This window comes from Lynx canadensis, chromosome B2 (genome assembly GCF_007474595.2).
Source record: "Lynx canadensis isolate LIC74 chromosome B2, mLynCan4.pri.v2, whole genome shotgun sequence".
Lineage (NCBI taxonomy): Eukaryota > Metazoa > Chordata > Mammalia > Carnivora > Felidae > Lynx > Lynx canadensis.
In genome coordinates, this window is record NC_044307.1 from 137,630,431 (window position 1) to 137,656,809 (window position 26,379).

The 26,379-nt window shown below is 40.9% G+C and overlaps 1 protein-coding gene across 1 annotated transcript in view; it reads right to left on the bottom strand.

The window, feature by feature from the left end:
- Positions 1-26,379, bottom strand: part of SYNE1 (spectrin repeat containing nuclear envelope protein 1) — a 480,852-nt gene that overhangs the window by 10,993 nt on the left and 443,480 nt on the right. The window contains 13 exon segments of the mRNA XM_030316617.2: positions 66-278; positions 1,962-2,090; positions 3,399-3,599; positions 5,967-6,178; positions 7,251-7,377; positions 9,465-9,607; positions 11,253-11,321; positions 13,492-13,825; positions 14,685-14,876; positions 16,863-17,000; positions 17,260-17,442; positions 21,156-21,306; positions 22,670-22,857. Of these exon segments, the coding sequence (XP_030172477.1) occupies positions 66-278; positions 1,962-2,090; positions 3,399-3,599; positions 5,967-6,178; positions 7,251-7,377; positions 9,465-9,607; positions 11,253-11,321; positions 13,492-13,825; positions 14,685-14,876; positions 16,863-17,000; positions 17,260-17,442; positions 21,156-21,306; positions 22,670-22,857 (2,280 nt within the window).

Genomic DNA, 26,379 nt, shown 5'->3' on the forward strand with positions numbered 1-26,379 from the left:
AAATGGATGAAGATGATGCTTCTTTGGTAAGAAACACTACACGATGATGCCTGCTTAGAGCTTACCTGCTGACTGCTTGACATGTCTAATAACTTCTCCAGCTCCTTGATGTGTCGGCTGACCTCCTTCAAGAGAAGTTTGAGCCGATTTCCAATCACATGGACTTTTTCTTTGGCTTCTAAACAGTCTGTGCCTTCAGCATTCACCAGTAGTTGGCAAGACATGTCTTGCAGTGAGGCCACTTTGAGTTGGGATTCCAATAGCTCATGCCTTATTTGCTATGCACACGATAAGAAATATTTTACGAAGAATTTCTGATAAGCAGGGGAAATTCCCAAAGGGCGGGATGATATCAGTTTAACCTAGTGGACAATTATACCTGAGTATCTGAATGCTGTGCTTACACGGGGAAGAATGAAGCAGCCCATGGATTCGGGAATAAGGGGTCTGGGTTCTAACCCTGCCTCTGCCAAAAACAGTCTATAAGGCCCCTGGACCTTTCCAATCTCAAGTGTTCCCATTCGGTAAAATGATAATACTATTTCCTGCCTGGTCCACAGTAAGTATATTGGAAGGGTCAACTTGGTGAATAAATGTGAAAATGCCTAAAATAGAAAGTATGCAAATGAGACATAAGATATTCTTTTAAACAGTGAAATATTAACATATAAATATAGCAAATATTAAAAAAATTTTTTTTCAGTTTGTTTATTTATTTTGAGAGAGAGAAAGAGAGCAGGGGAGGGCCAGAGAGAAGAGAGAGAGAGAGTCCCAAGCAGAGACAGAGAGCCCAATGCGGGGCTTGAATTCATTAACTGTGAGATCATGACCTGAGCCAAAACCAAGAGCCGGACGCTTAACCAACCGAGCCACCCAGGTGCCCCACAAATATTTTTAATAATGTAATATTTTATACACATGTCTAAGTATACTCTGGATTTGTTCAGGGTTTTTTTTAAAGGAAATATGAGTAATTCATCATTTACAACTAATGTCTCAGGTCAAAAGTCAGTAAAAATGCCACTGCATAGCTATTTCCTCTTGGTTTCTAAGACATTTGCGGTACTAAATTGAAAGCTACCAATTCTGTTGGTTAGGTTAGTGAGTACTAAATGTTCAGAAATAACATTTTAAAAATACAGAAAGCTACGAAACGCAAATCATTTTCTCCTAATGGAACTTAAATATACTTCTTTGTCTTCTATGAAGTCCCTTAAGTACACTTGCATTATATTGTCCAAAGTCCTTTGTATAAGAATCTACATAGAGATTCTGCAAATTTCCTTTTGAATTCAGTGCTAGAATAAGTTCCTTTCTCCTTGAGAACTGGTATGGTTTCTTTTTGTCAGGTGATGAAAATAACTTTTAATATTTCCCTTGTCTTAGTTTTCACAAAACTTGGTGACAAGGATACTGTTAAATCTGGTACCCTTAATTTCCTCTAAGAAGTCTTAAGCATCTTTTCCTGTTTAATAGTTTCCTGTTTAATAGTTTCCTGTTTTAATAGTTCCTGTTTAATAGTTTTAATAAAAATAAAATTTAAGCCACCCAATATACTTTTACTTTATACGTAGATGTAACAAATATAGTTTAAATTAAAAATAAGTATAATGTGCCAAAGATCTCTTAATAAAAATAATCTACTAAGATGAAGAACTTCTAAGATCTCTGCAATTGAGCAATGACTTTAGAAGCAGATTCTAAAGACGGTGGATGTCATCTCCTATGGGCATGTTTGCCTCATGTAAATTGGAAACCATGATGAATAAAAAAGAGGAAGTTGGAGACTGGTATGCAAAGGGTAAATATACACATATAATATATATGTTATACATATATGTTATATATATTTTATATATTTATATATGTGTATTATATATAATCACCTACATTCTTTTTCTGTAAATGACATGGATCGCTGCTAAAAATAACCAGAGGCTGCAGGAGGCCACATATCTTACCATAAGCTGCTTGTGATGGTCCTGAAGTGTCTCTGCATCCTGGTTAGAATCAATAGGGACAATTTCATTTTTCCTTCTGTCAATGTTCTCCAGCATAAGAAGCAAACCATGACTCATTTCATGGAAATCCTATGGGGGGGGGGGGACATGGAGTATAAAACCATCTTAATATATTGTTCTTTCCCTCGCAGCTTAAATTTCCCTTCTTTACAATTGCTACCACTGGCAAAGACACATTGGATTTAAGATCTTACACACGACTCCTTTCTGAGGAAGGCACTGGCACTGTTGTAATGATCTAAGTTCACATTCTCACCAAAAGCATCTAGTCTATTATGTGAGGGAGATTTAGACATAAGGAAAAACTGGCATCAAATACTCAATTTCTAGGGTCACTGCACAGTTTGGAAGGAAGCAGCTTTGTTCCTCTCTCTTTGTATTCAAACCTCCCCCTCTTGTAAGGCCTTGATCCAGTCCCTTATATCCCTCATTCATCCATTTGTTCATTCATTTATTCAATGTATAGTTACTGAAGATCTTCTGTGTGGACGGCACTGGACTAGGCGGGGGAGCAGGGGGAAACAACAGCTTGGGTACCTGCTTTCAAGGTTTTCTTGGGGCACATACAAACCTGGAAAGAAGGCTTATGTTGTGCTCAGAATGCAAAATACTCCTGGCCAGGACCTACAAGGTCCTGCATGATCTGGCTGCTGACCATGTCCCTAATCTTTCTTATCACTCCCTGCCTCTCTGACTACATTTTGATCACACTGGCCTCTTTTCTGACCTTAAAGACACTAAGCCCTTTCCTGCTTCTGGGACATCCCATTGGCTCTGTCTCTTTCATGGCAATATCCCTTTTGTGTCAGCCCCAAGACTCAGACATTTCCTTACCTCTTTCCCAAAGTGGCTTTTCTCAGTTACTCTTATCACCCACACCTGTAAGCATCTTGATTAAGCATTTATTTGCATTTTTATGGTTTGTCTTCTCCAACAAAAGTAGAGACAGTGCTGTATCCTGACCGCTCTGCACAATATCTGTCCCAGAGTGGGAACTCACCAAATAATTGTGGTAGAATGGGTAAGTAAATATTTGTAATGCTCACTTTCACGTTCAGGAAATGTCTGCCGATGTGCTCAGTAAATATGTGTTGAATGAATGAATGAATGAATGAATGAATGAGTTGGGGCTGAGATAAACTTGTGGGAATAATCTCGTTAGCTGGGTAAAAGATGGGGTCCAGCTGCTTGAACTCCTGTTCAGATGTACGAATTCTCCAGTATAATGAATAGTTTGGGCACAAAGTTCTCTTATTCAAATCGTGACTTTGGGAAGTAATTGCATCCCTGTAAGTGACCTCGATACATGAAATCACAGACTCAGCCACGCTGGAAATGACGGACTCTGGAGCATAATCCGCCCAAAGCCCCACGAACCTGACACTGCATCAGTGCATCCTGGAGCAGGCCCCGCCACTCGTCCAGCAACGAGCACACGCGGTCCCAGCGTCCGTTCATCTGGGACAGGCGATCTTGCAGATCCTGGCTTTTCTCACTGCCAGTCTGGGTGAACTCGGGGCTGCACAGGTTGATGGAGAGGATGATGGCTTTGCGGTGGTCCACAGCCTTCTGGAGCTCCTACAAAGAGAAAGGAGAACAACCAAACAAAGAATATGGCAATAAAAACAAGTAAAACTTATTTTAAGTCCTCAGGAAATGCTTCACTCAAATTAAGAGATCCATTAATTAAAACCGGCCTTAACACAATAGCTAGATAGGATAGAGTGGTGCACATCACTGAGGACAACAGAGGAAATGGATTAGATGTACTTTCGACAACTTGAATGTATCTTAAAATACGGGGTAGAGTGAAAGAGTCAGAAACAGAACAATGTGTGTTGTAAACTAGCATTCATGTGATTTAAAATGCATGTGCACACACACAAATCCATGTTTTTCATGCATAAGTGAACCAAGAATTTAGTAAGAATACTCGCGAAGTATTTACGAATGGTTGCCATAGGCTTCGGGAATGGAGATTAAAAAACAGTGGAGGAAACAGGTAAAATAAGCAAAATTAAGAGTAACTTTGCAGGAAGCATCAATGACCCTGTGTAATGAACTAAGGGGAATGATTAACTCGACTCACATCACAGGAGTTCAACAGCAGGGAATATTCTAGCGTGAGAATCCCATTTCACTAGACCAGTGGTAGTCACAGTTGTGTGCAGAAGGATAAAATAGGAAACTTGCTAAGAAAGCAGATTCTCAGGCCCTAGCCTCCAGCTGTTGTGACTCGAAAGACACAGATAGTGGCCCACAGGATGAGAACCCTGCCTATGTCACAAGCCACATTCCTGTGATGGCAAAGAGAATGGGCTGGGTATTTCAACAGCTAACCAAATTAGTTTGAGATCACAGAAAACTAGGCAACTGGCTTTTGCTTTACGCATTTCCCACAAATCTACAACTTTTCTAAGAACTCATGCAGCACATGATTATGCATTAATAATTCAGTATCTGGGTACTGTTTAAACATCCTCAGACTAGTTAGGGTCAGCAAATCACATCTACGCCAGCTACATTTTCTTATAAGTCCTCAACATTTCTGTTATGTCTCCAGCTTGTCTTAACTTTATTTTTCATTAGATTCTTAAAATGCAGTAATATAGATTCAGCCACAGAGATATTATAAGATCAAGAGATATTGTGGAAAGATACTTGGTTATTCCACGGATTCATCCTCAGTAAACAGATAGGAAGGGCTGGGAAGGCAGAGGGTGGCTCTTTCTTATCACACAAGCTGACTTTCAAGGTCTCACTTCTCCACCCTAATCTCACTCAGGTCTCAGACTCTGGCCAACATTTGCTTCATCAACTTTTTAAGGAGTTTGGTCATAGTGCACACTGCCTTACACTTTCCCAGAGACGAACTAAAATAATTTAAGTCCTCTAGAGAAAAATGCATTTTATAATCCAGATAATGTAAATCACATCTCCCATCTGATGCTTCATCCGGAAACTGATGGGGCTAGTGCAGCAGCTGTTCTATATGAAGACATTTGAGCAACAAACTTTTCTGTTTGACAATTTAAACCAAACAACAACCGAAATAAGCCACAAAAACGTCGCCCCCAAAGAAATAACGTCCATGAAACCAGTGAGACACAAAGGCAGCACGCTTAATCATTGAGCCTAGAGAACCTGGGTAACTCCATTCTAAGGAAGAGCACATCTTGATGTTCTCCAAACAAAACGAAAGGACTGAAGGAGCTATTAAAACGAAACTGAGCTCTCAATCCACAGTATTCTTGCAAAAGTCCCCACATATTAATGCATTTCAAGAGCTCTGCTAAGGAGGACCATTAAGACCTAGAGACAGAGCTAAAGAACATTACCGTGGGCACTGCACCCGTCCAGGCCAAAATCAAATGCCCGTGCCAGGTGTTTTACTGGAATTACTCCCATGGTTTCGTTTTGTTTTATTCGTTACACTGAAAATTCCTTCTGCCATTACTATAATCTATTTCAGATGTTCTGCTGATTCCAGAATGCCGAACAATTTCAATAGGTCTCTGCAAACTCACAAGATATGATCTTGGAGAGGAAACTATTCTAGCTCTAGAGAGAGACCTGCAGGAACCTGGTCATTTCCGTATTTCCTTTGAAAGAGGTTAAATAGGTCCCAGAGGTACCTGGATGTTTCGTGAACTTTTAATTGGTCATCTCTTAGGAACCAAGTCATTAGATCATACATGGTTATTTATGGGGGGGGGGGGAGGGCTAGTTCTGCAACGTGGTGCATCTCTCTGCCCTTCCAAACCTTCTCTATAAATACTGACTTGGGATGCTGGGGGAGAGGAGAGCATCCCTGCTCATTTCTGTTCACAGCTCCCCTGCTGCTAGGTGACAGCAGACCAGCCAGAGCTAGTGGCTTCATCGGACCCGGCGTCCCACGTGGCAGCTTTCTGGCTGGCCGCGCTGGGAGAGGCCAAGGGCAGCTACCTTGAGCTTTTTGATTTGGAGCTCGATCGCCTGGATGTCGGTGCTGAGCTCCAGGTGCTGCAGCCGCTCCAGCTCCTCCTCCGTCTCCCCCAGCCACGTCCAGATGTTGTTCAGGTCAGAGTTGAACTGCTGCCACTTCTGGAGGTTCTGCTTCATCCTCAGCTCCTTGCTCAGGGCCTGCGCCTGGATGAGTTCCCATCGGTCGATCACACCTGGCGGGACATGACACACACAGGATAGGGAGCTGTTTTTCTCCAGGCAGAATGTGTGGGAAATGCTTTAAACATACACTGGTGGCTAACTTTAAATAGCAACAGAAAGAAAAGTAATTTTCACAGGGACTTCTGTTGTTGTCAGCTGTAAAAAAAAGCAAAAAAACAAAAACACAAAAAAACCCAAAGAACAAAAAAACAAAAACAAAAAACCCCAGTATAGTGGCTGTGTTTATCCTATATGCATTTTTTTTAATTTTTAAAATATTTTTATTTATTTTGAGACAGAGAGAGACAGAGCATGAGCAGGGGAGGGGCAGAGAGAGAAGGAGACACAGAATCCAAAGCAGGCTCCAGGCTCTGAGCCATCAGCACAAAGCCTGACATGGGGCTCGAACTCACGGACCGTGAGATCATGACCTGAGCTGAAGTCAGACGCTTAACCAACTGAGCCACCCAGGCGCCCCCTATCTGCATTTTTAATGGTAATGCGGTAAAAGAAAACTACATAGGATTTAATACCATAAAGAGTTTTAGGAAGTAATAAGCGGTAATGTGCACAAAGATAACATTCAGTTGGTTTCTTTCTGCAGAAGAACTGGGAGAGCATACATAAAAAATGGCAGACAAGAGATGTTAGAGACAGAGCATTAAAATAAATGGGATGTGTGGGGTGCCTGGGTGGCTCAGTCAGTTAAGCATCTAACTTTGTCTCAGGCCATGATCTCATGGTTCATGAGTTCGAGCCCGGCATGAGGCTCTCTGCTGTCAGCACAGAGTCTGCTTAGGATCCTCTGTCTCCCTCTCTCTGCCCCTCCCCTGCTCGCTCTCTCTCTCTCTCTCTCTCTCTCTCTGTCTCAGGAATAAAAATAAACAAAACAATAAAATAAAATAAATGGCAAGTGGAAGAAAACACTGTGATTCTGTTGACCCCTCTATCCTGTCAGGAGATCACTGTAACACGAAGGAAAGTTCTCTAGACAGAACAGTGTGGAATGAGATCAGCACAGTGTAACACAGATGCTTCAGGTTCTTTTATTTCATTTTCTTCAACTGAGCACCACTCACTCACCAGCTGTTTGGGTTTCCGTACTGTTCAGGTTAACAAAGCCTGGAAAGTTCTCTTCTTCCTCCTTCAGTTTGTGTTCCAGTCTCCTCACGGAGTCTATGCTGCCGCTGCACTCACCCAGTAGTTTCATCTGTTAAGACAAAGCAAACAGGCCCCGTCACGGAATTCTCAGATTCCCACGACGGCAAGAATTTCTAGGGAAAATGTCTTTCTAGTTCCTTAAAAAGGACAGCGGTTGTGTTTCACTGTTGTGTGTGGGGGAAAAAAATCTGCTTAAAAAAAAAAAAGTCAAGCTCAAAAACATGCTCCTTAAACATAGGACATAGTCATATACACACAAGGCAATGCCTTGAAGATACAGTTTGCATACTTCCTTTTGCATGAGAATCCCTCAAAATCTCTTTTAAATTTCTGAATCATGGGGCGCCTGGGTGGCGCAGTCGGTTAAGCGTCCGACTTCAGCCAGGTCACGATCTCGCGGTCCGTGAGTTCGAGCCCCGCGTCAGGCTCTGGGCTGATGGCTCGGAGCCTGGAGCCTGTTTCTGATTCTGTGTCTCCCTCTCTCTCTGCCCCTCCCCCGTTCATGCTCTGTCTCTCTCTGTCCCAAAAATAAATAAAACGTTGAAAAAAAAATTTAAATTTCTGAATCAAAACAGACGAAAAAGCAATCTGGGATTTAAAACTCGGAGCTCTCAGCTGGCAACACAATGTATAATTTTTGGCAAGTTGCTTCTTCTTTCTTAAATTGAAATGTGGGAACAATAATGTTACCACAAATCTCAAAGGAACATTTTTTTGCATTAAATAATTAAAATACTTAAAAGCAGAAAGTACTATTAAAGCCAGCTGTTCATAAGAAAACTGAAGCAATGTTTAATAGGTGTTAAGGGAGTCAACTCTAACATCAAAGGGTAACTCCACATTTAATGTCATGCACAGTATTCAAAGCACTCCTCCTATACCAACCATAAGGTCACGTTTCAAGGCCTTTAACAAATCACCTTGCTTACTTGGACTATTTTTGATTGAGGTTGAGTATAATCTTAGTGATGTCAGCATGGTCACCATGAAAACTTATTATATTTAAAAAAATGTTTTTTAAAGTTTATTTGGATAGAGAGCACAAGTGGGCGAGGGGCAGAGACAAGGAGAGACAGAATCCAAGCAGGCTCCTTGCCATCAACGCAGAGCCTGATGTGGGGCTCGAACTCACAAACCGTGAGATCATGACCTGAGCCGTGATGAAGAGTTGGCCACTTAATTGACGGCCCCACCCAGGCTCCCCAAAACCTTAATAAAAAAAAAAAAAAGAGGTTTCACTATAATAGAAACAGGTTTAACAGGACAAATTGGACAGGAATTAAACTCATGATTGATTACTCTTCTATAATTGTGAAGACATTAATATCACCAAAAATATAGGGCCAGTTTTCTTCCTTGGTTTCAAAAAGTTGAGTTTTCAAGACTTAGGGAAATTAATTTTTCTTTCCTTTTACTCGGCAATCCTTTGGGTGTGAAAAGATGGAATAAGCCATTGAAGAGACTTACGTTTACATTCCCTTGCTCAAGTGTATACAGGAAAATGGGTAGTTGTCTGGGAAAAAGTTGGCTGGTAAGTTGAGCAGAGCAAATAAAGTTAATATATACTTTACTAGGTGGGAACTTTGAAAACAGAACTTAGTAATATATACAATCTCTTGCCATCTTTTCCCCAAATCCTTCTTGTTAGTCAGATTTGTTTTCTCCAAAATGAGCATACTGACAACGGAGGATAAAAAACATTCCCAAGGCCAGTAAGTGAATCAATAAACCCCAGAGAAGAACTAAATAAAATCTCCATGTTAGTAATCTATTAGCTAAATCTGCTGCTCCAAGGATAACCTTGGCCCAAAACTTATTAGCTGAATTTGGAAAAATGCCAATCACTTTTGGGAGCCAAAGCATTTTGTTGCTTTCAGTTAAATGGATCTCACTGAGTTCTGCGGGTAAAGGAACAGGCTGGTCATTGTAGTAGTTCAGTGGGTCTGAGAACGGACCAGTTTTACTCAAAAGGTAACATAGCGGGGCTTCGTTTTGTACACACCCCAAGCCCGTGAGTTCAAGGGTGGCATGGTGCTTAGAGAGCTCAGAAAGCCCTGCGCCACAGACGGACCGTTCTTTGTCACACAACTGTGATTTCCAGGTACATATTGGGATCGCAAGGGTCAGGGTACTCACATAGCCTCTGTAGCTGGAGTCTAGCTCTGGTCCGGTGGGGGTTTTGCTGCGGATGATGTTTTCAGTTTGCTGCATCTGAAAACGGCTCTCATCCAAGGCTTTGTCTAGTTGTCGGATCTGTGACTCTAAGGCACTGGGGGCTCCTGCAGTGTGAAGCACAAGAATCTTTACACCCCTGACATTCATTGAGAAGCCTGAGAAATTACTTCAGCTAAGGTGGTATAGAAATGGCGTACGTGTGGATAATTACCAAGCAAATTTAGTACTAACGTGCTGGTGAGTTAGAAGTTCAAGTGACCAGACCAATCAATGAATGCACTTGGCTACAGAGTCCCAGCCGACCAGATGCTGCAAAAGGACTCTGCACTGGGTTCTAGCAGCCCATGTGTCTGCTCCTCTTCCAGCTGGTTCCCTGGAAATCTATATGCTGTAGCTGTGGCAAGCCTCTCCTAAAAACCTTTTGCTCCTCCAAACCCAGGAGACAACGATCTCTCGTGCTCTCTCTGCAGGCACTTAACACACAGGAAAATATACAATCCTGTTTTCTTTCTGCATCTCAGTAGAAGACGGTGCTCAGTAGAAGACAGTCCCAGATGGCTGCACCGTTCATTTAAAGCAGGACTTTACGTTAACCAGGAAAAGACCAACTCAGGTTAGAGATGGGTGGAGATACCAAACTACCACTGGCTTGCTTTTGTTTAAACCCCAAAGCAAAACCAGGAGAAAGCTGAGATTTTAGCACTTGTATCTAAGCATGCTCTTAGTCATAGTCTGGAACTCCTGGCTCATTGCCTTTCAATGTAACACCTTTTTGAAATGTCAGTGTGTGTGTGCGTGTGTGTGCGTGTGTGTGTGTGTATTATAATTTTTGGACTGAACAAGAACATTGATTGTCACAGTGAAGCTAACACAGGGTGAAAGCAGAACATGTATTAGTAAGCTTTATTAATTTGTTTTTTGAAAAAAGGTCTTCTAAATACACCTGGAAGAGGTCTCTCACTGGGAGTCACGCAGGAAGTCACTGTTAGGGTAATGCTACTTTGCTCCCTGTCCTTTAGCTTTTCTTCAAACACGTAAGTGTAAACTAGGAAGTCTGAAATTCATATTATATCATTGTGCCTGAACCCTATTCTCTCCACCTTCCTCGAAATCGCTTACCCCGAACCATAGTTTGTCTAGTGCAACATTAACCAAAACTGGTTCCATTTTCCTTTATTGTACAGGGTAAGACTTATTAAACTCAATTATAATTTGTGTTTAGAGCCAAACATCTGGTCTCGCCCCTTGTCTTCTACGTGGCCCTTGAGATCAAGAGGATGAACGGCAGGCCTGAGACCACATATGCAGGTGGTGGACTTGGGACAGGGGCCCTGAGCCCTGACTGCCGAGGCAGACGTGAGTCTACAAGCCCCGGAAGTCACCAACTGAACTGCTACAGTTAAGCAGGGCGTCGGACACGGATGCTGAAGATGAGTACTTCCAACTTGATGTTCTGCTGTTCATGGGCATCATAGGTCTATACCTAATGAGACTCATTCTCATTGAACAAACTGAGAAGTTATTTCACTGAAACTTGATTACTGAAATCTTATTCTCGGTGTCGAGCAACAGAATATCTGGGGTTTTTTTTTGTCTGTTTGCTTCTACTGCAGCAGTAAGAGAAGAAGGTGGTCCCTTAACATGCTGGTGCCACAGAGCTGTGAGAGGTTCAGCAGATGTGCTCAGAGAGGAGGCTTGTTACAGGTGAGGGAGGGAGGCTTGCTTAGGCTCAGAGGGAGGCTTGCCTACCAGAGGTATTTCTGATTGCACTTTCTGTGAGTTTTACATAGGCCTCAGGACTTTCGGGGATCATTACATCTGCAAAAAGAGCACAGTCTAAGTTGACAGCTAGATTCCTGGTGGCAGGAAAATAACTCTCCTGGGGAAAAAAAGGAAGTTAGTCATTCTAGACGGACAGCTCTTGAATATACAGAGGCATGTGAGCATGTTCACCAAAGGCTTCCTGAAATAAACCATAAGAGCTCACATTAAGAATGTTTTATGAGCCAAGCACTGTTCTGAGCATTCATTTATTTTCGAAGAAACCCCTACAGGGAGCATGGAAGTCTCATTCCCCTTTTATTGATAAGAAAGCTGAGGTCCAGAGGAATTAAGTTACTTATCCAAGTTTCAGTGGCTGGTAATCGGCAGAACTGGGATTTCAACCGAGATGGTCAGATTCTAGAGCAGCACTGTCCCATAGCAATAGAGCGAGCCCATGTATGTAATTTTAAAGGTTCATTTAAAGAGCCACATTAAAAAAAGTAACAAGAAACAGATGAAAATAATTTTAAGGCTTTACTTTACTAAACCAGTGCATCTGAATTATAACATGTAATCAACATAAATATTACTAATATTTTACATTCTTTCTCTGTGCCATGTCTTTGAAATTTATGGATTCCTGTAAGTTCATTTGACACAGCAAATCCCAATTTTGCACGGTCACATTTCAGGGCTTGATCGTCACATGTGGCTGGTGGCTACGTACTAGACCACACTGCTGTAGATGAGAAATGCCTAGTAGGCTATACTGTAAAAACGAAGTAGAAACGAGGGAAGTAATTTTCTTTTCAGACAGGATCATACCCTTGGGAATCCAAATGTGAACCATCAGAGTCAAGCAGAGACAGCCTTTTGGAAAATGCGTGAAATGCATTTACAACTGCTGTGAACTGGCCTCTGATTATTTATTCTATTTTTACTTTCCTTACCATGTCCCTCTTTCTCTGTCCTTCCCTTCCCTCTGTGTGTTTCTTGGGGTTCTGTCTCTCTTGTTTTGCTTTATGCACTCTTCCTGGGTGATTTCCTCCATTCCTTCAGGGACAATTACCATTTATATGTGGATGGCCACCTAATCTGCATTTCCACTTCTAGAACTTCAGACCTATGCATCTACTGCTGGGGATTCCATTTGTATATTCTACAGTATCCCGGATTCAGGGTGTGCACAGCTGACCCATCACCTCCCCCTTTCTCACTGCCCTGCCCTCCCTTGACCCACAGACACCCATAACATTCTCTCCCTCTTTTGGTCCTCAGGGCCTAGGGCTCCCTGCATCTTTCACCAAGATGCCCAAGTCCGAAATTCTCCTCAATCCCAATTCAATCGATCATCGCTTAGGGACTTCTCATGATTTCTCACTTCCCTCTTCTTCTCTCCATCCCCAGTGCTACTCTTTGCTTCAGGCCACTATCATTTCTCTCCTCGATCATAAAATGTTTCCAACTGAGCTCTTCTCTAATGTTCTCCCTTCCATACAGTATTGAGACAAACTCTGTGACAATATGTATCTGATCATATCACTTCCTCCTTAGAGACCGGCAGTGGCTTTCCAGTGCCTTCAGGAGAGAACTCCCTTCCATGGTGAGTAGGTCGCTTTATGACCAGGCCCCTGTTTGCCTTTCTACCTCCTCTTTGTCCACTCTGTGTCTCCCAATCTACAGCCTTGTCATTCTGGGCAAACTTCTGGTGACCAAAAGCACTGTGGCTAGTCATAAAGCTTGGGCGGGCACCCTCTCCTTTCTTTCTCTGAACTTCACTGTGTCTATCTCACCGCCATTTACCTTTCTGGTCTCAGCTCAAGAGTCTTTTCTCAAAGCTCTGATTAGTCACCCCTTGGCTGTGCTTCTGTACAACCACATGTACATTACTGCCCTAGCACCAACAATTCACACAGCCATTTCTTATCTGTTTGTGTTCCACATTAGAGTGTAAGCTCTTTGAGGACAAAAGGGACCATGTATCCCCCAATACTTATAAAGTGTCTGTCACATAGTAAGAATGGAAGTGTATGTGGGATAAATCAATGGTCATGCCAAGTTTTGTATCTGATAAGCACATTGATATCCAATTATTCTATTTTGTGCAATTGGCTTTAACAGAAGAAGGAAGACGATGATTCCGCTTAGCTTATACATTTCTAATCCAATATTCAGTCTTTTTCATTTTCTTTCGAGTTGGCCTATAGGAAGAGCTCTTTCCTACCTGATAAGCCAACAGCTCCCCTGAGGTAGAAATCTTTATCGTCTCCAACCTCTTCATCCTCAGAGGGCAGAGTTCTGGACACAGCAGACTCCAGGTCCCGACTGAGGTCATAATCATGGTCCCACTCCAGGGGAATTGAGTCCACACTGGCAGGGGTGTCTCGTCCCGACCGCTCGCTCCGCAGGGGCTGGGCGAGTGAGAGGGAGGGGTTGGAAGAAGGCTGGGGGGAAAGCACGCTGTCTGCTGAGGTGTCCCGCCAGTGGAGGTCCGAGAGAGCTGCAGAGTCATCCAGCTCCAGCTCCCGGTCAGAGAGGTCATGCTCATCATCTGGGAGCTAGAAATGCAGTCAAGCCAATTCCATTACCGCAGCGGTCAGATGATGCCCTTACCACTTCTTGTTCTGTCTCTCACCTCACCAAGTCTCGGGGTTCAACTTCCTATCATCGAGTACATAAGAATCTTCTGATCACTATTAAAAATGTCTTGTAAGTTAACCTACCAAAGCTCCAGTTTTATTACTGTTTACTTATTCAATATTAAATAATATTGAAAGCTACTTCAAATAATTGATATAAGATTAAGTAAGATGATGTAAATGAAGGCAGCCTTGTACCTGCAACATAAGAGACACACAATGGCCCATTTCAGGAACAAAAGGAAATTACTAATAAAACTTTGGCTGGTCCTCTTTTACCTTACATCCCAAATGCAAAATGCATTTTATCACAGAATATTCTCAATATTGTAATAATAACATCTTGTGATATGATCATGGTAGCAGTTAGGAAAATGGAAGAGAAAAAAAATTCAACTAAACAACTTCATGAACAGAGCACCTGTTTACATGGCTCACTTTCATCTCCTGATTCTTCTAGCAGCTGCTTTATCTTCCATAGAAGATACGTGCCAGGTATTCTCTAAGTTTTTTACACATATATGAACTCATATCATGTCCAAAGGAATCCCGTCTCCAAGTAGGTAGTATTAGTAAACCAGCGTTATATGTGAGGACACCAAGGCAAGAGACGTGAAGTGATCTGTCCAAGGTTATGTAGCTAACAAGTGTCAGAGATGAGACTGGAACCCAGGCATTCTAGCTCCAGAGTCTGGCCTTTTACCCGCTGTACAATACTACCTAACTCCACGTAACTAATTTTCTTTCAGTTTAGGGATAATGAAAAAAAGTTACATACAGGCAGGCGAATCAGTTTCTTATGGTATCTTTCCACGCGCCCGAAAACCTCCTGACAGTAACGTCGGAGTTCATCCAGTTCCTCCTCAATGACCGCTGCATCCAAGGGCTCACTCTTCTCTATAAGCTGTTCTCCTTGGGAAATTATCTGCTCAATCTTATTGTGGTTCAGTGAGATTTCCTGCTGGAAGGCCTAGGGAGCATAAATCTCATGTAATTTTCTATTGTTCACAGTGACATGAAATAATTATAAGATATGCATTTAGGAAAACCATGCAGGGGGATATTGAATTTGCCATATACAGTGACAAGCCAAGGGACTATTACTTTCTGAAGTCAAACATAAAAATTTTAAATCAGAACAGGAGTCAGAAATGGACTCGTCAGAATTCCACGACCAGAAAGGTGCCTTTGGCTAATAAAATTTACCACCAAGGACAGTGTGGGTAGAGAATCACAGGAAAAAACATTCAAACCCATCATAAAGTTGATAGCACTGGTTATCCCTAACGAAAAGCAATGGTAAGCAGTATGGTGCCACTGAAATAACTTTAACATTTTAGATAGTTACAGCAAATATTTTAATTTTAGATTTCCTGATCATATGTCAAACATGACTAAGAAAAACCATCCAAATGATAATTAATGATACAATTCTTCTCAGATGATTCTTTTCTTGTTTCAGGACATAACCAGGAAAGATTATAACTAACTGAAAAACAAGGAACTCTGGAGGATTATTTAGATTCATTCTATACAGTTAAAAAGAGTTAAGAGGAGCTTGGGTGGCTCAGTTGGTTAAGCATCCGACTTCAGCTCAGGTCATGATCTCACGGTTTGTGGGTTGGAGCCCTGCATCGGGCTCTGGGCTGACAGCTCAGAGCCTGGAGCCTGCTTCGAGTTCTGTGTCTCCCTCTCTCTGGGCCCCTTCCCCTGCTCACACTCTGTCTTTCTCTCTCCCTCTCTCTCAAAAATAAATAAACATTAAAAAAATAAAGGAGTTAAGTTAGTGGGGACAGGTATCAGGGATAAATTTTAATTCAACATAAAAATAGTTTCTGGAATAGTTGAAATTGTCCATTAATGAAAAGGCTACTGGGGAAAAAGGAGCATGGTAACAAGTTCTGCGATTCTTCCAGAGTCTAAAAAGAAAAGATTCAACTACCTCTTGGTAGAAATTTCCTGTTGAAGGTTTAAAATACTGATTTGTTTGTGAGATGATTTGGAAGTCAGTGGAGGAAGGGGAGGGTGTGAAGAGACAGGTTGGGCACACTATCAGGGCTCACTATTTTATGATGTTTTCATCCTAAGAATCTATGATTAAGGGTAGCTTCCTTCTATTATTATTGGACCTAAAAATTAATGGGCAACATGATGATTCTTCAAAAAAAATCTGTCTCGAGAAGAAAATTTCACGACCTGCCTTGCATAATACTCAAGTTGTTAAAACACTCTTCTCTTGGGGGCTCCTTATTCCTAAGGTATATCACTCCTATTTACATTTTTAACTAGCCACTGCATTTGAACTGTGTTGTGAAACGTGTCAGATATGCTTACAAAAACTAACTTGGCATCTAAGGATGTGGACTATGTGGAATGAAACCCCCACATGAGAAAGTTGTATCGCTTTGGAACATGGAGGTCAAACAAACTATTTGAAGGTGCTAGAAGCAAAGTGCTAGAAACAAAAACAACAGCCAACAGACAAGATTCCTAACACCCTGGCAATGAAGTTGATAATTAAAAGTATATACGTTAATGGTAGCTGTCTCTGGGTAATGTTCTTTTTTCATTTGTAATATATTTAGTATTTTCTGAATTTTTTTGTCAATCAAGAATGATTTTTTTAAAAAGAGTTCTTGACTGGGGCGCCTGGGTGGCTCAGTCGGTTGAGCGGCCGACTTCGGCTCGGGTCACGATCTCGCGGTCCGGGAGTTCGAGCCCCGCGTCGGGCTCTGGGCTGACGGCTCGGAGCCTGGAGCCTGTTTCCGATGCTGCGTCTCCCTCTCTCTCTGCCCCTCCCCCGTTCGTGCTCTGTCTCTCTCGGTCCCAAAAATAAATAAACGTTGAAAAAAAAATTAAAAAAAAAAAGTTCTTGACTGTGTTCTTCACAAAAGGATCTACAAATCCCTTGCTCTTCAGACCTTCTTCGCAATTTGAGAAATCACGACCACATTACCTTGAGTTGCTTTATTTTAGCTTGAACATCACACTCAGAAAAATGCTCAATATTAGTGAGCTGCAGATCCATTTCTGTCAGCCACACCAGAATGCTGTCCCGCGCAGTCTCAAATTCCTCACGCTGGCCGATGAAATGCTGGATGTCAAAAGGAAACAATAAAAATTAAAGACCACACGCTCACATGGAGATGGCACCACCAGTTCCAATGTCCTTCTGGAAAGTCATTTTCTCTCAGCAGTGAGAACTCTGCGATCGTTTCCCATTTCAATTGACTCTGGATACCACTCTTCCCATCCCGATCTTACAAAATCACTGAGGTTATGTCTTTAATGTGTTCACGTGGCTCAATCCTGTCCTCTGGGCCTCTAAGAGACAGAGAAGACATGATACAGACCTTGAGTCTGCGCAAGATGGAGGTGACCCGCTTCTGCAGGTTGTCCCATCTCTGGTTGCCTTCGTGAACCATCTGCTTTAGGCTACAGGCAGAATCGGTGCGGTTCTCTCTGGCCAGGCGACGGTACTGCTTGTTGATCAGCTCCAGCTGGGTCAGGCTCTCGTGCACCTGTCGCTGGAAAGCCTAAGACCACACAGAAGCATGTCAGAGAGGGCACTGGCGAAGAGCTGTCACTCCATATGGCCTCATACTGCAGTGGCAGGGAAAGGACAATTTCATCTTTTTTTAAAAAAATTTTTTGATGTTTATTTTTGAGAGAGACAGAGAGAGACAGAGAGAGAGAGAGAGAGAGAGAGAGAGAGGCAGAGAGGGAGGTAGATGTAGAATCCAAAGCAGGCTCCAGGCTCTGAGCCATTGGCACAGAGCCTGATGTGGGGCTCGAACCCATAGACCATAAGATCGTGACCTGAGCCGAAGTCAGACACTCAGCTGACTGAGCCACCCAGGTGCCCCCAAAAACGGCAATTTCTAATGAGGGTTTACTTCCCCTTATTAATAAGCAGAGTAATATGACCAGTGTGGCTTAAAGGAAGGAAGTAGATCAAACAAAAATATGAAAGGAATTGGTAAATATTAATAACTATGTATGGATATATACAAATACATACACATGTATGATATACATATGTTCATATATTATAGTTTTTTAAATGATGAGCAGCTTGAAAAAATTTTCCCATGAAACATACTAATTACACAAATATTTATGTGCACTGAAAGTTTCAAAAATTTCTGATGTCAATACTGAGCAAAGATGTCTGTAACAGAAATTTCTCTTTATTTGCGAAAGATGCAATCTCCTAAAGATCTAGAAACTGCCTCAATTCTGATGTCCATTAAAAAAACTAAAAACACTTCTTTGCAGAAGGTTTCTAAATGCAAGCTGTTATCAACTTTTAAGAAAAACAGTATAGTAAAATTCACATAACCTGAGAGAAAAGTTTGGAACATGCTCTATTTCTTTTTTGTTGTTCCCATGAGTTATTCATTTTTTTATAAAACATTTTAGAGCTTATGCACCACCATATGCTGTAATGTCTATTTATTTATTTATTTTTACAATCATTTATTTCTACCATGTTTTATCAATCATCATTCTTGGTACAGTTCACATATCTGGGACAAATTTCATAACCACACTGTCACTTTTAATGATTACAAGTTTTTAGGGGCGCCTGGATGGCTCAGTCGGTTAGGCATCCAACTTAGGCTCAGGTCATGATCTCACAGCTTGTGAGTTCGAGCCCCACGTCAGGCTCTGTGCTGACAGCTCAGAGCCTGGAGCCTGCTTCCGATTCTGTGTCTCCCTCTCTCTCTCTCTGCCCCCTCTCCCAGTCACTCTGTCTCCCTCTCAAAAATAAAAACATTAAAAAATAGTTTTTAAATGATTAAAATGTAGACCTCTTGTGTCTATTTATTTTTGAGGCTACCCTATGCAATAGTTTCAAGTTGCTAAAGGTAAACTCTTTCTTCTTTCTTCTTGCTCTCTGCAGTACAACATAGTTCTCCATTAAGAATCATTTGGCCAATATAAAATGAAGCTTTGTTTTCAAACTCATGTGTATGATTTATTCGTGATGTTTACCCCAACAACACACAGAAAATCGTACGATGAAGTGGTCTGAACTCCTCTAAATCGCCGAATTCTTCTTCCTTTGGCTCGTCACACTGTTTACTTTCTAGCACATCTGTGCCTCAGATATGGCTTTCCTTTGGAGAGTTGCTTTAAGAGACTTCATCTTAGGAAAGCTAATCTCCTGTTCTACAAAACAATTTAAATGATTTCTCCAGAAAAGGAAGTGGTAAGGAGAGTTCAGCTTTTGCCATTATTGGGAGTCACAGAATATGTTTTCCCACTGGCGTGACGACAGGCACCACGGGTAGGTAGCCAGGTCCATCCCAAATCTGCACGCATTTGAACAGGCAAAGACTGCCCTCAAATTTTGTTTTGTTTTGTTTTTTTCTTTAGTTTATTTCTGTCTCTTAAGAACATTAACTAAAAGATAAATGATAAAATCATTTATTATAGAAGCTAACCATATGGCTAACTTTTGCCATAAAATCTGAGCGTCTAAAATAGCATCAGAAAGGACTGTACATAATCTGCTTAGTAGTATAAGCCAATTAGAGGAGGTTTTAACCTTTATGAAACACAGCATAATAAGATGGGATTACATGGATACCTCCCTAGCACTGGCTCACACCGGGAGGACCTCAACTCTACTGTATAGCTCACTGTGGTTTTGCACTAGAAATTTTCAAAGGGAAAACATTTTAGATACAAAATTATTTTCCTGGAATTCAGTGGCAGAGTGACACATGAATCCATATTCAGACATCAGGATAAGTCTTATTTATTTTACATAGCATTTGAGCATTTTTATAGATTCAGATAGCTGCTCATGTATGACTCTTTGATTACAAACCCCACAAGCACAAAAACCAAACCTCATGCTTACTCTAACTGGCCTCAAAAAAAGCCAGGTAAACTGACATTACAAGGTAAAAATGAATTCAGCTGGATTTGGCTGGATTTTTAGTCTTATTTTTTTTTTTTATCATCATGATCTTATTTTTGAGAGAGAGAGAGAGAGAGAGAGAGAGAGAGAGAGAGCGCATGAGTGGGGCAGGGGCAGAGAGAGAGGGACAGAGGATCCAAAGCAGGCTCTGTGCCGGCAGAAGAGAGCCGAAGTCAGACGCTCAACCGACTGAGCCACCCAGGCGCCCCTGTAGTCTTATTTTTAAACATCTCAAGAAGCCTGAGGCAGAATTAGTAACCAAGAATGACTTTTGTAAGATACATGCACCAGAACTTTGCTGTCAGTATCTAGGAGCACACATCTGCCTATCAGTGGAACTGATGGAAAAAGAAACTTCAAATTGAAACATGGTGAACTTTAGGCTATGTGGCTTCCTCCGTGAAAATGAGAGGCAGGTGTTGGGGTATCACCATCCCACAGGGATACAGGAGACTTGAGGTCACACAAACAGGCCAGATACTGCGGTCAGTTAGTGAACATTTCCTTCATGAATACGATTATATTGCCTGCTATTTTCATCTCTATGTAATTGAAACGTCTTAGTGACTCAAGAATGGCATTGCACTTCATTTGTCATTAGAAATGGCTTATAATTATCTTACTTAATTCTGGAGCCAACTCTACTTTATCCACGATTTAAAAATATATATACCTGGGCGCCTGGGTGGCTCAGCCGGTTAGGCATCCGACTTCGGCTCAGGTCATGGTCTCACAATTTGTGAGCTCGAGCCCCACGTTGGGCTCTGTGCTGACAGCTCAGAGCCTGGAACCTGCTTCAGATTCTGTGTCTCCCTCTCTCTCTGCCCCTCCCCTGCTCGTGCTTGCTCTCTCTCTCTCTCTCTCAAAAATAAATAAACATTAAAAAAATTTTTTTAAAATAAAAATATATATACCTATTCTCTAATTAGGTAAAACAAAAGTCAAGAAAAATATATGAAGAGAGATTTTGACAGTATGAAACAACATCATATTCTCATCTTAGGTGGTTGATAGTGAAGAATTATGAAATAAAAAAATGCCAAGATCTTTTTTGGGGAATCATGATTTGTGTTTTGTAATAGAATTTCTTATCATTGTGACTTCATTTGTAATTCTTGACATTCTTAACTAAAAACCTCATTTCCTCCCTTCGTTGCCTACTTATGAGGCAGTAATAAAGATGACCACAAAGTCATCACCCAGTTGTTCGAACAAATAACGTGTGGGCGAACAGTTAGTTTATGTCTTGAGACGCCAACGACTAGCTGGCTATGCTCATTGCAAAATAAGGATGAAATATGTGGAATTAAAAATCACCTCAAATTTCTTTAGTTCTTCCTTGGCAACTGTATAGAGCACCCCGGAAGAGCTGGGGAAGGCAGCTGTCCTTTCTGAAATCTTGAGCCAATCTTCAAAACGAGAATAATCGTCCAGAAACTTCTGCCACAATCGCCACGTCTCTTCAATTCTGAGACAGATAATGAAAAAACAGAATCTGATTGTTTGGGGACTGTTTAGGCTCCAGAACCCTGTTTGATGCTTGCAGCAGGGCTAAGAGAGCCCAAACAACCATCCGTTGTGCCAAACAATAACTGTGCCTTCAGCCAAATCTGACCAGAGTGAAAAAGAGACAACTGTTTGAGCTAAAATGAAACAGCTGTGTGTTTTGGTGTTTGTTTTTTTTTTTAACCCATCCTGCAGCTTTGGATTTGGAATTAGTCAAATTGTGTATTACAAGCACATAAAGTGACCTGTGCTATATATGTGCAAGGGAGTTCAGAAGTACAACACCATGTTTGCAGGGAAAACTCACGGCCAAGGTTCCACTGAAATCAAACTAAGGTCTGAAAACGCATTTAAGTCCAAAATCAAACTCACCCTCATCAAAATTAACCTATGACAGCAAGGCAAATATTAACTTTTCAAGAGTTCTCCGAACAGTACAGAAGATTACATGTTACTGTAAATCATTATGGTAATTTTCTAACCCAACACTACTTTTTACTGCCTTGAATTTCAAAGGTTTTTTTTTTCAAAGATAAGCTCTTTGTTTTATTATTTCATTTTTAATAAAAATAATATTATTTTTCACACCTCCAATTCTGCAATAACATACTTGTTCAGCAAGGGCATATTTTTATTTTTTTGAATTATATCTAAACTATTAGGTCAGGCATAGTTTGGCTTGTTATATTCACATACAGTAGTCCCCTCTTATCCATGTGGAATATGCTTCAAGACTCCCAGTACCTGCCTGAAACTGTGGGCGGCACCAAATCCTAAATGTCCTTTGTTTTATCCTTGACACACATATGATAAAGTTTAATTTAAAAATTAGGCACGGTAAGAGATTAACCACAGTAACCAATGATAAAATAGAACAGTCATAACAATCTACTGTATTAAAAGTTATGTGAATGTCGTCTCTGTCTCTCAAAATATCTTATCGTACTGCATTCACCCTTCCTGTGATGATGTGATGACGGATGAAGTTAGTGGAATGACCTACGTGTTGGGACTAGCGTTAGGCTGCTATTGACCTTCTGACTGTACATCAGAAGGCGAGATCTTCTGCTTCTGGATCCTGCTCAACCGTAGGTAACTGAAACCATGGAAAGAGAAATGGGGGACAAGGTGGGGGGAGACTACTGTAATACCCGTATATCTACTTGTTTTCCAACTAAATGTAGAAGACGGCAAGTTGGGGAAACCAGTGCTATTTTTGGACATTGCAAACAAAAGGAAGTGGTAAGCAATGGATACTCTGGGTGGTCACTTTTTTCTCTTTTTGGTCCTTCCTCTGCCGCAGCTCCTTGAACCTCCCAGCTTACCTGAGCCTCCTCTCCATGGACATGGCACAGATATTCCTCCACCGCCGGTCCAGGTTTCGCGTAGCCTGCTGGATGGAGTCACACTCCGCATCTGTGGCACAGGCGTCACAGTCATGCAGCAGGACCTCACACAGGTTGAGGACAGACGCCACACCCGTGCTGTGTTTCTCGATGTCTCTCTGAAGCTCCTGTGGGGAAGGAGCCATGCTTGATTCAAGTACTCGGCCACAGATGCGAGGAGATGCAGCAGTATTCACTGACTGATAAATGGTCAGGCAAAACCCTGACAAACACCTTATTTCCTTGCATGAGGTTTCTTCAACTTCATTTACAAAATACGGCAACCTCAAAAATATGAGAAAACGAATCTAGGAAAATTCTGGCTAGGTGAGCAATGCCAAAATATAAATGGAACGAATGAAATAAACTACATTAATTACATTAAGAGTAAAACTAGCTTCTTCAGTGATTGAAAAGTAAATCTTGTCCCAGACAGATTACCACTTCCATTCCAATATATCGATCAAGCAATCAAAGGAATACATGTGCTCTTATTAAGTACTGCCACTTAAGAAATGGGATTTCATCTCCAAAGATCCGCAAACTGCTTAAAACAGCTAATTCCACCATCACTAAAAGTACCATGATTTAAAAGATCTAGGTTCTCTTATCATGTATGACATCATAACATCAACAGCTTCCTCAGGGAGCAATTTTAAAGGTAGGGCAGAAATAGAAAGATGACGATGATAATCAAGGCACTGAATTTCCCCAGTATACCACCACGTAGAGTCTTCATGTTAACTGCATAAAATGTAAATGCAAAATGTATGTTACTTTTTCTATTGAGCTTTAAAAAAATTTTTAATGTTTTAATTTATTTTTGAGAGAGGGAGACTGAGTGTGAGTGGGGGAGGGGCAGAGAGAGAGGGAGACAGAGAATCTGAAGCAGGCTCCAGGCTCTGAGCTGTCAGCACAGAGCCCTATGCGGGGCTCAAACTCACGACTGCGAGATCATGACCTGAGCCGAAGTCAGACGCCCAACCGACTGAGCCACCCAGGCGCCCCTTCTATTAAGCTTTTAACTCAATTTGCTCAAAGTATTTCATTATTAAAAGCGGGCTACTGGTTGGGGCGCCTGGGTGGCGCAGTCGGTTAAGCGTCCGACTTCAGCCAGGTCACGATCTCGCGGTCCGTGAGTTCGAGCCCCGCGTCAGGCTCTGGGCTGATGGCTCGGAGCCTGGAGCCTGTTTCCGATTCTATGTCTCCCTCTCTCTCTGCCCCTCCCTTGTTCATGCTCTGTCTCTCTCTGTCCCAAAAATAAATAAAAAACGTTGAAAAAAAAATTAAAAAAAAAAAAAAAAGCGGGCTACTGGTAATTTTGCTTGCCCTATTCATCAAGGTCCTTACTGTGTTTTCCTTGTCTTTAAAACTATTCTTGGATTTTTCCTAACTTTATTCTTGTTCTAATGAGAATTCCTCAACTTACTCAAGTAGCTGAGATTTATATTTTTGTGTGTATATTCTTTCTCCTATTTTTCTCTTTAACACGCCGTTACTAGGTCTTCTATGCAAACATTAGCTTACTGTCAAATGCAGTAATGGTACCTTTGATTAATATTTGGAGATTTTATGAACTAGACAGAAGACAGATTCTATAAAAAATATTTCTATTTCACTAACAGTCCTCTCAGATCTCTTACATTATCACTTTCAGTTATGGGGAAATCATCACAAGAACTGCTGGTCTAAAAAATATAAAATTGAACTCAATATTTACTTAAAGATGAAGACAGAGACATCTGTGAATGAGATCACCAAGTAAGTTTTAGGTGTTAAAGTGCCTTTTGTAGAAGGATATACATTTGTAAGTAGTGTTAGGTACATCAACATAATCAATGCATTTTAAAAAGTTATGGCACTTGATTTAACTTCCCCCAAGTACTCAAAAAAGTACTTTCCAGCTTTATTGAGATATAACAGATATATAACATTGTGTAAGCTTAAGATGCATGATGTGATGATTTGATGTATGTATATACTGTGAAATGATTACCACAGTAAGTTTAATATCTTATGACCTCACGTAGTTACAGTGTGTGTGTGTGTGTGTGTGTGTGTGTGTGTGTGTGCTGAGAACTTTTAAGATCTACTCTCTCAGCAACTTTCAAATATGCAACACAGTATTGTTAACTATAGTCATCATGCTGAACATTACATTTCCAGAATGGATTCATCTTATAACTACAGGTTTGTACCCTTTGACAACCTTCACCCATTTCCCTCACCATCACCCCCATCTTTGGCAACCACTAATCTACTCTCTGTTTCTATGAGTTCAATTTTTTTTAGAGTCCACATATTAGTGAGATCATACAGCATTTGTCTTTCTCTGTCAGACTTATTTCACTTAGTATGATGACTTTAAGGTTCATCCACGTTGTTGGAAATGGCAGTATCTCCTTTTTTATGACTGAATAATATTCCACTTTGCATATATACCACATTTTCTTTATCCATTTATCAAATTATGGGTACTTAGACTGTTTTCATGTATTCACTGTTGTAAATAATGCTTCAATGAATGTGGTGGGTGGAGATACCTTTTTAAGATAATGATTTCATTTCTTTCCAAAATCTACCCAGAAGTGGAATTTCTGGATCATATGGTAGCTCTATTTGTAATTTTTTTAGGAACCTCCATAATGTTTTCCATAGTGATGATACTGACTTACATTCTCACCAATAGTGCACTAGGGCTCTGCTCTCTCCACATCTTTATCTTTTGGTTTTTTGATAATAGCCATTGTAACAAGTGTGAGGTGGTATCTCTTTGTGGTTTTGATTTGCATTTCCATGATGATTAATGATGTTGAACATTTTCATGTACCTGTTGGTAATTTTAATGTCTTCTTTGGACAAATGCCTACTCGTGTCTGTTGCCCATTTGTAAAACTGGATTATTTTTGTTTTGTTTCGTTTTTGTTTTTGCTATTGAGTTGTAGGAGTTCCTTATATATTCTGGATATTATCCTTCTCAGACATGTGGTTTGCAAATATTCTCTCTGATTGCAGAGGTTGCTTTTTCATTTGGTTGATCATTACTTTTGCTTTGCAGAAGCTTTTTAGCTTCATTTAGTCCAAATTGTTTGTTTGTTTATTTATTTTTTGGTTGTACTTTTGGTGCCATATCTAAAAAATCATCTCCAAAATCAATGTCAACAAGAATTTCCCCTGTGTTTTCTTCTAGGAGTTTTATGGTTTCAGGTCTCCCATGTAAGTCTTTAATACATTATTTTGAGTTAATTTTTGTAAGTGGTATAAAATAGGGGTCCACTTTACTCTTTGGCACGTGAATGTCCAGTTTTTCCAAGATTATTTTTTGAAGAGACTATCCTTTCCCCATTGGATATTCTTGGCTCCCTTGTCAAACATTAGTTGACCATATATGCATGGGTGTATTTTTGGGCTCTCAATTCTGTTCTATTGGTCTATGTGTCTGTTCTCATGCCAGTATCATACAGTTTTGATTATTATACCTTTATCACATAGTTTGAAATAAATAAGTGTGATACCTCCAGCTTCGTTCTTTCTCAGGATTGCTTTGGCTATTTGGGATCTTTTGTGATTCCATATACATTTTAGAATTATTTTGTCTATATCTGTAAAAAGTGCCATTGAAATCTTGACTGGGGTTGTATCGAATCAAT